Raw genomic sequence first — 12,276 nt, 5'->3', positions numbered from 1 at the left:
CCATCTGGTTTTTCAACTACGCGCCAGTCATGACGTCCCCTCTTCCCTTGGCCCCCCATCACCACCTTTCGACAATGGTCTCATTAATTCCAAACCTCTTAAGTAGCTTTCTGCTTTTTAAGTACAAACTGCCTTCAATTCTAAGATATACTCTGCTCTTCCAAAAGGGGATTGGAATGGAATCCCATTCTGAAGAGACGTCTGCTTCTCATTTCCTTCTTCTATCAGAAGACTCTTGTTAACTCGGCTCGTAATCCTCACACGAAAATAAAATCCGCTGGGAAAAGTAATGAGAGGCAGGCCTGTTGGGCATATTCAGTACAATGGCCAGGACTTAAAACCTATGTCCTAGTGGGTGTCTGAAATGTTTCTTGTGTTGTCTGGAGACATCCCTCAAACTATAGCTTTGCCCTTTGGGTTCTAAGCGGCTGTTTCTTACATTTTTGTGTTCGGAGTATCCAAGGCTAAGAGAATGACACTTGAACCGCAGTTTTCAAGATGCTACAAGCTGTTATCCTGAATTAAAGCTTCTTTTGTTCCAAACATGATAGGCATGGCTCCAAGACAAGAGACAAAAGAAGAGGATATACTTCTTACTTTTTTTTTGTCTTATCCTCCCAGACCAGTAGTGGTACTTGAGATTGTTTTGGAAAACCTGAGATGTTTGCACATAAATAGAAGTAACAGCGCCAAAGCTTACCCCCAAGATACTCTGGGCTTAAAAACAGAAAAAGAGCAGTCACAGACATTCAAATACAGTCTGTATGAGCTACTGACCTTCCCTTCAAGGGTACAAGGGATGCCTTTCTACAGTGGAGTGAGGAACAAAATGTAAAAAAAAAAAAAAGAAAGAAAGAAACCAGATTCATCAAAGATCTTCACAGATGATAAGGATTCCAAAGACCGCTGCACTTGTCAAGCTTTCTTTACAGACCCCTCTGCTCAGCACGGAAAGATACACTGTTCATCACACATTTCCATAAACACACACAAATCACCAAACGGAACCTTTAGGAATCTCTAACACACACACACACACACACACACACACACACACACACACACACACACACACAAAACCTATCTCAGGTACATTACGCACATTTCAAAACCATTTTTAACTTTTTCAACATTTTGGCCTTTCGGGCAACCTGACAAGTCAGCATTTTTCTTCCAGTTTCTAAAACTTGTGTATAGATTTGACGGCTTTTCATGCGCTGTGGCTAAAAGAAATTACTGCACGGAAACAGAAGATGTGGCTAATGTCTAACAAAAGAGTCTTCCCTATTCTGCGAAATGACTTCGCAAACTCATCTAAATCAGGACTGCTGACCACCATCCTCCTTACTTGGGCTCGTAGAATGCTGGGTCTCCTCTTCATCATGACGCTCATGGTGAATGATAGGAGAGTGTGGTTCACGGGTCCAGCTTTCTCCATTAGCAATGGTGCTGCTTCTGTCCACATCTGCCGTGACGATGGTTACATACACTGTGACTTTTTATCAAGCAACCTTTGATGTTCTGTTCTTCCATTAAAATGCATGCTATCTAATAGCGCCTGCCTCAACAGTATCTCTGAGCATCTCTGCTCAATACCGTCGAGCAGCTCCACCAATCTCTCCCAAGAGAAAATCGATGGGCATGAAATTTCTTAATGATTACCTGTTATTCTACTCTAACCACTTTGTCAAGGGCAGCGTCATAAACCATTTTAATGGGTTCATTTGTATAATAAAGCATCTCGAGCCCAGATGGTATGATTGGTTAAGTGGCTCCTAGGTTGAACTGAGTATCCTCGCCAAAGTTAAGAATTTGTGATGAGATATTAACTACATTTCCCACTGTGTCCTGATGATTGACCTTTGCAGCATCACGGACTTTGAGGGGGAAAAAAAGTCCTTAATTAAGTATGCATAACCCATTACCAGTCATCCTCGCAGTTGTCTGAAGTAACACTCCTGGATTCGATTCGCCTGGGCTCCATTGGGTCCGATCCTGGTTCTGTTTTGGGTGGTTAAAAAGCCGTGGTGTGGTTGAAACTGTGATAATGATGATTGAAGCAATTAGGAAAATGTTATTTCTCGAGCCTCCACCACTTGTTCTGTACACGTCTCCCTTCTTTAGTCTATGCAGTGAATCATCTATAGCAGGTCGCATAGATGGTTGAGTGGAAACGGAGGGAAAGCAGACAGTCACTTCAGCTTGATTCAGCCACCCTGTTAAGCAGCTCAGTGTCCTCTGCATTCTGTCATAGAATACGCTCGGGTCAGAACATGAGATTTTCCGGAGAAAGCAGCCAAAGAAGCTGCAGCAGAAGAAAGAACAGTTTTGCAAACACCAGCCCTCCACCGAGGAGACCCAAAAACGTCAGAGCTTTGCCCATCCATGCAGTCCATAACAGCCCTGTGCACTTGAAAGCCCAAGGAATTGGTATCACTGGCAAGTGCATTACATGTAGAGCCTCAGGCTGAAGAGGGAGATGCCTGAAAATTATACCACGATGATCACTTTATTTCATTAGTAGTTCTGGTGGGGAAAGGAACACCGTAAGCAGCCACGGATTTCCCACAGACGATTCTAAGAAAGAACATCTCCCTGTAGCAAGCATAGGATTTAGCTACCCATTTCTGAATAGTTACAAACACCTACGGTATTCTCATCACAGGCAAAGCATTTCATGAGCAAGCCATTCCCAGCCAATGAAGGAAAAACGAGATTTGCACATTCAGTACAAAAGCACCGTAGGTAACCAACCACCATCACAGCAGCTCCCCGGAAAAAGAAAAAAAAAAGGCAAACTTCCACCAGCAGCCTCATACTGTCACCCAAGACGACAGAGCTGGGACAGGGGACGGCACCTGACAGAAGGATCATGACAAAATCGGGATCGCTTGCTTTTGTGAAAATACGACTTGCAAATCCACCCTAACTCCTTCAAACTTAATTTCGATACTCCACTGATACAAAATTCTTTTCAGAACTGTAATGCTATCAGCCCTTACTTCGCAAGTTAAGCACGTCAGGTTTCGGATCATTATCCACATTCCCAAGAAGCATGAAACAAGCGGCAGCTGACACACCCCTACAGTAGAAAGAAGGCCGCCTGCAGAATTGTATGCACAGGTGCCAAGTAGAAAGGAGAACTGAAATTGGAAAATACGCCACAGAGATGAAAAATACCCAGGCAAGTTTTCCCCGGGAGCTTGGTCACACAGTTTATTTTTCTGGTTGATCGGTTTGGGTTACCACCCAAGAAAGCTGAGTTTCTGAAGTATCAAGTCCATATCTTTACTGATGGCCCCACCTGGAAGATGGGCCCACTTCCTGAACCCAGAATACAGTGTAATAGTAAGTAAAGTTCTTGTGGTCTTGGTTATTTGCTTTTCTTTCTGAAGTCATTAAAAAGAGTTGCCTTGTTTTATAGACCAAGCTCTGCAGAGGTGTCCGGGCTAAAGAATACACCACTTACAAGCATCTCGTTCTCTTGAGTATTCTCTATTTCTCTTGAGTATTTGTGGCTTTCAATGCCATACATATACTCAGATGCCTCAGGGCCCAAGCCATTGTTTGGGTCCCTCCCTTCCTGGGTGCTATCCACTTGGGGATAGTACTCTCAGGTTTCAATAGGACAGACAGAACTTCAGTGACCTGGGAGAGTTCATGGCAAAGGTACACCTTCTCTAAGGACAGGTTCAGAATTCTCATCTCTGTTCAGCAATATCTTAGATCATTACAGATATGTCGAGGAAACCCCGTCACCTGGTGGAATATTAGACTGATCGTTGCCCGTTTTTTTCTAAGGATGCTTTTCAGCTCAATTGCCACCTCTGGTCTCAAAAAGTTTTACAACTGTCACAAATGTGGATACTATTATGCAGCGGTTTCACTACTGAAACACAATGGTTTTTAACAGTTGGGCGCCGCTTTGTTAAAGCTCAGCTGACACTTGTCCTTCCCTTCAATGTCTTTCTCTCCTATTGGTGCCCTATTCATTTGTTAAAACCAGATGTGCTCCCTTGATTTCAACCAAGTTTTGATTACCATTCTTGAATGCCGGTTACCAACGTTTAAGCCTTTCTAGGGCCGTCTAAGTCTTCCACTTAGAATTGAATCAATTCTAACTCTAAATAGATAAACCAAAACCGAAAGAACCCAAGGCATTAGGAATTTTAGAAAAGCTATTTGCCCCGTTGCTCTTCCAAATATGTTTGGGCTTCCATTAGAAGAAATCATTTTTCTTCCTTCATAATCTTATCAAGGTATAACTAAAGTGTGATCAGTCACGGGTTTATGCTCATTTTCCACATTAACTATTTTCCAAGATGGACCCTCTTGGGCACCACTCAGGTTAGTCAGTAAGCCTCGCATAAATGGTTCTACCGTAATTGATTATCCTTACTGGTACTGGAGATAAAATCTTCATCATCATCAATGCCTGATCCAGAATAACTGGGGTGTTTGTCTCTTTCATCTTCGTTTTCTTCAGTTGGTTCCCAGCCTGCTGAGATGATATTTGAATCCGTACCTGTTGTGGTGACTTATGTTAGTGGCTGGACTGGATGCCAAACAACCCATTTGACAGAGGAAGAAAATCAGGCACAGAATGTATAATGGAATTCCCAACATTGTAAGAGCAGAGTGAGACATCTAACGTGTGTATCCCCAAATTCTTGCATCCTGGTCTCTGAAGCTAATGCATAGGTTTAAAAACAACCAGCTATGACCTTTACAACTGAATGATCTCTTTAAGGAAGTTATAAGAACACATATGGACATAATCCCACCAAAGACACAAAAGAAAAAAAGGCCAGTAAACACTCCCCCCTCCCTGCTTTCAGATTGTTAACTTATTAATCAAGCATGTGCCATCAAAACTAGGGTGTCAAGAATAGAATGGAAAGGTTTCACACATGCCTCTTTCTTTTTTCCAGCCACCTGCAGAAGAATTTTGGAATCTAAACACTTGTCAATCATTTTTACAATCCCATAGTTGTATTCACGATTTGTTAATTCATTTTTGACCTTGTAGAGTATCACATCACCCTAGCTCTGAATGCAAAGGAAAGCTGAACTACCATTCCCAACAACACTGCAGCATACATAAAAAAAAGAAAAAAAAAAGTGAATCAATTAACAGAGAAATCATGCCTGGCAATTATTATAGTCAACCAAAAGGGTTGACTAAAATGGACTGGAGCCAAGATTTTGAGAAATTCTCATGTTTTCCCTTTGGGATGCATCACAGGAAAGAAGATGGAAACCAAACCCTCTGCCTCCTCTTACTGGTTGCTGTAGAAGATGTCTCGTTACTGAAAAAGGGCTTCGTATATTTTGAATGAGATTCATGCTATCTTTTGGAGCGAACATTTGTGTTTTCTTACAATCAGTGTCTACCCCAAGAATAGTTCCACTGATGGATATTTTCTATATTTTTCTAGTTCTAGCTACACTATTTTATTTTCCCATGGAAAGTCAAGAAGTTTTAATGACTTTTGTCATTTTAGAATATCTTTCAGGGCCAACATTCAGTTCTGTCATCAAGAGAGACCTGATCCCCTTTCTCCGTGCTCTTATTAGCCTCCTCCGGGGCTGTATTAATTCTATAGAGTAGAAAGAAGAAATCTGCTTATGAATGCTATAAAATCAAACACGGATCTCAGAGCTCATGATCCTTCAAAAGTCATCCAAAACATTTGTGAAGCCAGAATGGACTTTAGACTTAGTATCCCTGAGGTCAATGAACTATCAAGAGGTAGTTACGAAATGAGATCTGTCTCAGAGAAAGAGATCTGTCTTTCAAGAACTGTCAAGAGACCTTATGAAATGAGATAATAACAACTCATTACCAGCCATTATCGTTGTTGTGTGAAGATGATTCTCGGACTCTGATGGCTGAAACCACCATGAAAGCCAATCCTGGGCTTCTCGCCTCTTGGTTGCTGTTTTGGAAGTTGTGCCACTAGAACTCATCAAAGCTGTTGTAACCATAATTGAATTGATGGTTGAAAGGTTAATTATCAGTTCCTAAGAAGTAGCCCTGAATACGCTTTTATTCTTTCACTACTCAAGAGAGTCATCTATACGTAATATACATGGCGGCAAGAAACAGAAAAAGCACACAGGAGTTCCACTTATTTTAGAGGCCCATACTGCAGGTCATAGAATGTCAGAAATGGAAAGACCTTAAATATCATCCGGTTAATGATCTTCATCTTAAAGAGGAAAAAACTGTGCTGGACAGACCTTGCCTTGTGTGGTGTCAGAAAGGCCAAATGAGAGGTCTCAAAAAGAGTGTGACAGCGGTCTCTGAATTTTGAAAAACTATAACGTCACAGAGGGGTTAAATTTTTGTCTGTGGTCCCAAAAGGCCAAACGAGGACCTGTGGCAAGAACTGCAGGGGACGACTTTTCTTCCGAATGTTGGATTTAAAAAGGTTACAATCTGAACTATCCAACGATGAACTTCTTCATAAAGTATTGTGTTCCCCACGGTCAGAAAGATCGCTTAGCAGGAAAATTGTGCAGATCAAATGATTAGAAGCGTTGATTGAGTGAAACTGTTGAAGATCCTCTCCAAATCTGAGAGTCTATGATTCCGAAACCAAGCTCTCCAGAGTCTGAGCCCATCATCTTCCACACACTCTATCTTGGCCAACCAATATCATTCTCCATGAACTTAGGGTATGATATTTCTACCAGCAATCCTAGACACGTAACCCCAGCAATCCCCAATGCACAGAAGGATACCACATGAAGACGAAAATGCAAAAAGATGCCTTTCCATCTTTTTCCATTTAGTGCCCAGATCGGCTAGCGATTTTGCCCATGGCCACTTTTTACACCACCATCGTATTTTGCGAAGCAGAATGTGACATTTTGAGTCCATTTGTGAAAGGAACCTTCACAAGAGGATCGATCAGGAAAGACAGGCACAAACAAAGTGAACCAATGATCTCACTAACAAAATCAGAAATAGGAGTCCTGGTTTGAAACTTCCCAAGACTGCTATTTCTGCCACCATAATGTCCACCGGAAGAATATTTCATATTCTTCAGATAAAAAGCTGAAAAACGGCTCAGGCAGAGAGGCTGAAACCATCATTAAATCCCCAAATACAAAAGCAAGGTGATTAGATATCTTTTTTTTTTTTCAGCTATTAAGAAAGCCCAGAAATGGCCCAAGATGAAGAACTGACAAGGAAGACCTTTTCCTTCACAATGTTTGTTCTATGAAGATAAACATTGGCAACATTTAAGAACAGCATACGCTTTATTCTGCACACACCCCCCCCCCAGCATTACCTTAACCACTATGACACGTAATCACAACATAACATCAACACTATTTTCCTTACAGAAGTATTTGTCAAGATAAAAAAAATACGGTTTACTCTATGTGCTATAAGCCAAGCAAGGGTAGAGGACAATTTTTATTGCCTTCCTTCTGCAGAAAGAATGCCCAGTGATTTTGAAATACGGTCATATCATCCATCAGCAAAAGTTAATAAAGGAAGATATGCTCGTAATCTCCCATTGTTATAGACTTGGAATCTCTTCCCACACAAGCTCTCAATTCAGAATACTTTGCAAGGATTTAGACTTAGTCAAACGTCCAGGGAACTGGTTAGAGGCCTAGATTCCGACAGAAAGCAACAGGTTACTTCCTCCACTTTACAGCTGAGGGTTTAGATGTGCACCCCAGTGCACAGGGGTGACAGTTTGCACCCATAAATCAGCATTTCCCTCTGTTATCACTGACTGTGATGATTAGATCGGCAGAAGGTAGGAGTGTGCACTCTGTAATAGACTTCTTTTCAAGAGGATACATTCTGAATGAATCTCCTAACTGAAGCTTCTGAAGGAAAAATACTTCTGATTCGATGTGCATGTGGCCAAAAGGAAAACAAATAGAACATATAAGAGTGTCCACTTGTATCCCCAGATTCACAGGCCCTCTGATCTGTACCAGATCCTGTTCTCCCTAAGGAGGAGATGGAACATCGGTGGGAAATTTCTCCAGGATAATGGGTGTCCTTCTCCTCGACCTGGAAAAACTTGGCATTGAGGGCAATGGAGAAACAGAAGACATAACAGTTTACCTGTTGTTGCAGCTGTTGTGTGATCCTGAGTCTTAGGCTGTGAGTTACCCAACCAGGACCACATCCAATTAGTTTGCTCCTGAACTGCTGCGTGGCTGTTTGAGTGCACAGTTGAAGTAACTGGATCAATTATGAAAATACCATTTAGTGAGATCTTTCCACAAAACCTTTACTCCCAGTTCTACATACATAGAAAGTCGATATCTATTACAGAACGGAGATTACCAAAGAAAGATTAAGGCCTGCTTTTATCTCTCCAGTCTTCTAACGCCTCTTAGAATCTTAGAGCAACATCAGAAATACAAGTTCTTTTTAAAAAAAATTTTTTTTAACGTTTATTTAGTTTTGAGAGAGAGAGAGAGAGAGAGACAAGTGCAAGCAGGGGAGGGGCAGAGAGAGAGAGGGAGACACAGAATCCGAAGCAGGCTCCAGGCTCCGAGCTGTCAGCACAGAGCCCGATGCGGGGCTCGGACCCACGAACCGTGAGATCATGAGCTGAGCCGAAGTCGGACGCTTAACCGACTGAGCCACCCAGGAGCCCCCAGAAATGCAAATTCTGCACGGGTATCAATTCAGTGGTGCTCATTTCTCAAATGGAACCCTCTGAACACAGGCTCAGAGCAAAACCAAGTAGGAACTTAATAACCGGTGAAGGAAAAGAGATGTTATTTTACTTGATGGGGCGACCCAGCCATGAACTGAAGATCTTCGATGCAGCATTTCATAAAGCTGCTTTCGTTCATTTATTTTTGGAGTGTCTTTAGAGATGCTCGTTTGTAATCTCTTGGGTCTATCACTCTATGCGGGTAGCTTCTGATGACAACTGCCATTTCAAAGTTCCGCCCACACTCATTAATTTCAAGTCAAGCTTTATGCTTGAGCAGGAGGAGCTTTGCAAAGGGTGTGTGTTCAAAATGTTGAAATCAGATGAAGCTTTGTTGAGTGTCCATTTATCACTTCCTGTCACTTTTAGTTCTAATTCAGAATGTGTTTCCAGAAAAGAAACAAGACTGCCCAAGTTAGAGAAATTCTGGACTCTATTCAAATTAGAGAAAGGACGATCAGTAATATTGTGCAATTTGAAATCTCCCAGTTGACTCTCAAGTGGGGCTTGAGTCTGGGATGTTTCCCTGCAGGGGCACCTGGGTGGCTCAGTTGGTTGAGCATCTCTTAATTTCGGCTCAGGTCATGATCTCATGGTTTGAGTTGGAGCCCTATGTCGGGCTCTGTGCGGACAGCTCAGAGCCTGGAGCCTGCTTCAGATGCTGTCTCCCTCTCTCTGCCCCTCCCCAGCTCACACTCTGTCTCTCTTTCAGGAATAAATACACATAAAAAAAAGAGAATGTTTCCCTGTAGAAGAACAGCAAAGATCATCAGGATAAACAGCTAAACCACTCGAGATCTTTAAAAGCCATTTCAAGTTATATACCCTTTTGAAAATCTGGTATAAGTTATGACTCCTGTCCTCAAGAAAAAGTGATCCAACAGATACACATTCTCAAAATTTTGTGTAATATTTCAGGTAGCTCTTGGACACCTTATGACCCATCACTGAACCGATGGGAAGTCCATTAATTCCAGGTAAAAAACTTTGACTCTGTATTCAGAAAACGTCAACAACCTGTGCAATATGCTCTGTGCTGCAAAAGACACGTTGGCACAGAGTAGACAGAGTAGGAGCCAATTTCACCAGATAAACCTGAGCATCCCCCTGAAAAATTCTCAGGCACCTCATTCTGCCCTCAGAAACCTTTTTAAATATGGAGATCTTCTGCCACGTTCACCATATAGAAGACCAAGAAGAGACCAACGGGAAGCAAACACACAAGAGCAAGATAGAAATAGGAATACTTCTAATTTCCTGAAAGGAGTCAGAAGCATCAGAGTTTCCAATTTTCCCAACCCAAATAGGCCATGCCAGACCAAAAAAAAAATATTTTTTTTTACATATATATGTACGTATGTATTTCTTTGCCACCCAGAAGACAAGGAAATCGAGTGTTCCAAGGTAAGAGGCTGCTTCCTGAGTTGGTTTAGGTTTCTGGATTCCAGAGAATGCCAGACCGCCAATAGAAAAGAGGCTGACAACATGCCTCCAGGAAGGCTCTTCCAAAAATCACATTTGTAATCAAAAGCCTGATGGAAATCAAAACCTCTCCAGATGGTCGTTCTGGTTGGCTTTCCCTACAGCCACCCACTAAGGACCCTTAAGGAAGGAATGAGCCAGCCAAGCTAAAGACGTGCTTCTCTGTCCTCAGCCCAACCTCCTCTGGACATCTGTCCTCCTGTACCCATTACAGAGGACTTGCTGTCACTCCCTCCCGCCAAGCTCTACCTTTTTGGTCCAACAGTCATGAAGCTTTGGGAATCTCCTCACTGGCCTCAGATAATGGGGTCTATCCAGGAACTTACCACTGGTAACTTTTTCTAACATGGACTGCTTTCAAGTTTTTACCTGATTGTTTTCTTGGATACCCTTCTTTGCACAGATGGATTTATCTGGAGCTTCCACTGGCCTTTTTGGATGCTGTAGCACTTCAGTGACTCTAACCTGAGAGTCATTCTGTTGGATAAATGAATCTTTCTCTTACTGAACTACTAAGAAAAACTTAGCTAAGTGCTCTGAAAAGAGGGAAGAACACTTCTTTTCTCAACCCAAATCCTATGTTTTCGTTAAGTCTCAAAGCATTCCTTCTCCTTGATTTCTGAACAGTAGCTGGGCTCCAAGAAAGTCAGTCCAGCTCTGGGTTCCGAGTAACTGGAGCAGCATTTGGCACAGAGAAGACCTCAAATATTGCTTAATACTTAGCAAATATTGGTTACTAGCTTACTAATCCTTATCTCTCTTCAGTATCACTTTCTTTTTTTTTTTTTATTTATTTTTTGGGGGACAGAGAGAGAGCATGAACGGGGGAGGGGCAGAGAGAGAGGGAGACACAGAATCAGAAACAGGCTCCAGGCTCCGAGCCGTCAGCCCAGAGCCTGACGTGGGGCTCGAACTCACGGACCGCGAGATCGTGACCTGGCTGAAGTCGGACGCTTAACCGACTGCGCCACCCAGGAGCCCCCCTTCAGTATCACTTTCTAATGGTATTCACCACTGGATCCCAAGCATTCGCACAGACTTGGTACATAGTAGGTCCTCAAAATATGTTTTCTGACTAACTAACCTGAGCAGGAAATGTGCAATCCTTTAAACAGTCTGCGGGCCGCCTGGGTGGCTCGGTCGATTGAGCATCCGACTTCCGCTCAGGTCGTGATCTCCCGGTTTGTGGGTTTGAGCTCTGCATCAGGCTCCACACTGTCAGTGTAGAGCCTGCTTGGGGTCCTCTCTCTCCTTCTCTCTGCCCCTCCCCTGGTTGTGCGCTCCCTCTCTCTCTCTCTCTCAAAAATAAATAAACGGTAAAAAAATAAAAATTTAAAGATGTGCTGTGACTGTCCATAAAATGACCCCGTTGCCTTTCCAAAGCACACGTGAAATACTCACTATTTTGCATAGGCTAATAATGGCTTGAGTGTGAATTTCACCTAGTTCCTAAAAGATATATTTTGTCATGATTTTCTTCTTCGGTGGGAAATAGTACCTTAGAGTAGACTTGATTTGCCTCTTGCTGAGACCACTAATTGTTATGTTCGCCGACGTCTGACAAAATCGCGTGCCGGGATGATAGGCACCTTCAGCGGGGTTACTTTACCAAGGCAGGGCGCTCAAGAAGTAGCAAGCAGCCAATAGCACTGCCTGCTTGGTTTGCCGAAGCCCCTCCCAAGAAGGGTCATCCATGGGATGACAGACAATGAGGAGACACAATCCTCAGAGAGCCAGTAATCTGGGAAAGCACGGGCAGGTTGAAAACGTCCGCTTCCTGAAAGGCTGCAAAGGATCTGCAAAGAACAAGCCGACCTCACGCCTATTTGTTCCGCACCCTCAGCCAGCTGCTCACAGGAATTTAAAACACTGTTGAGCAAGTAACCTTACATGAAGTCACCGTGCTCTGAAGGTGGCCCTGGCTTCTGGGGGGCCGAGGCACCGAAAAGGGCCCTATCTTGAGCATTGGCAAAGCAGTGAACTTCTGGCACACTCTTTGGAGACCGGAGTTCCAGCCCTCCAGAGCCATAGACAGGAAGAAAGAAAAAGCCACACCATACTGGGAAAGCTGCCCAAGAGGCAGAGACCCTGT

The 12,276-nt window shown here is 43.0% G+C and overlaps 1 protein-coding gene across 18 annotated transcripts in view; it reads right to left on the bottom strand.

Moving 5' to 3' along the window:
* The window catches only part of CD44 (CD44 molecule (Indian blood group)), an 89,769-nt gene that overhangs the window by 25,943 nt on the left and 51,550 nt on the right, over positions 1–12,276 (bottom strand). For 8 of the 18 annotated variants that reach the window (XM_047824100.1, XM_047824101.1, XM_047824103.1 and 5 more), the window contains 4 exons: positions 8,099–8,218; positions 4,400–4,525; positions 1,926–2,039; positions 1,349–1,465 (listed from right to left, as the gene is read on the bottom strand). The exons of 6 other annotated variants lie outside the window; for them this stretch is intronic. In XM_047824100.1, the coding sequence (XP_047680056.1) occupies positions 1,349–1,465; positions 1,926–2,039; positions 4,400–4,525; positions 8,099–8,218 (477 nt within the window). The remainder of the gene's footprint in view (positions 1–1,348; positions 1,466–1,925; positions 2,040–4,399; positions 4,526–8,098; positions 8,219–12,276) is intronic. 4 more of the 18 variants (XM_047824107.1, XM_047824115.1, XM_047824104.1 and 1 more) reach the window with 3 other exon arrangements.

This window comes from Prionailurus viverrinus, chromosome D1 (genome assembly GCF_022837055.1).
Source record: "Prionailurus viverrinus isolate Anna chromosome D1, UM_Priviv_1.0, whole genome shotgun sequence".
Taxonomy (NCBI): domain Eukaryota; kingdom Metazoa; phylum Chordata; class Mammalia; order Carnivora; family Felidae; genus Prionailurus; species Prionailurus viverrinus.
Note: the sequence above shows the minus strand (reverse complement) of the source record. Positions and strands in the feature narration are given on the sequence as shown.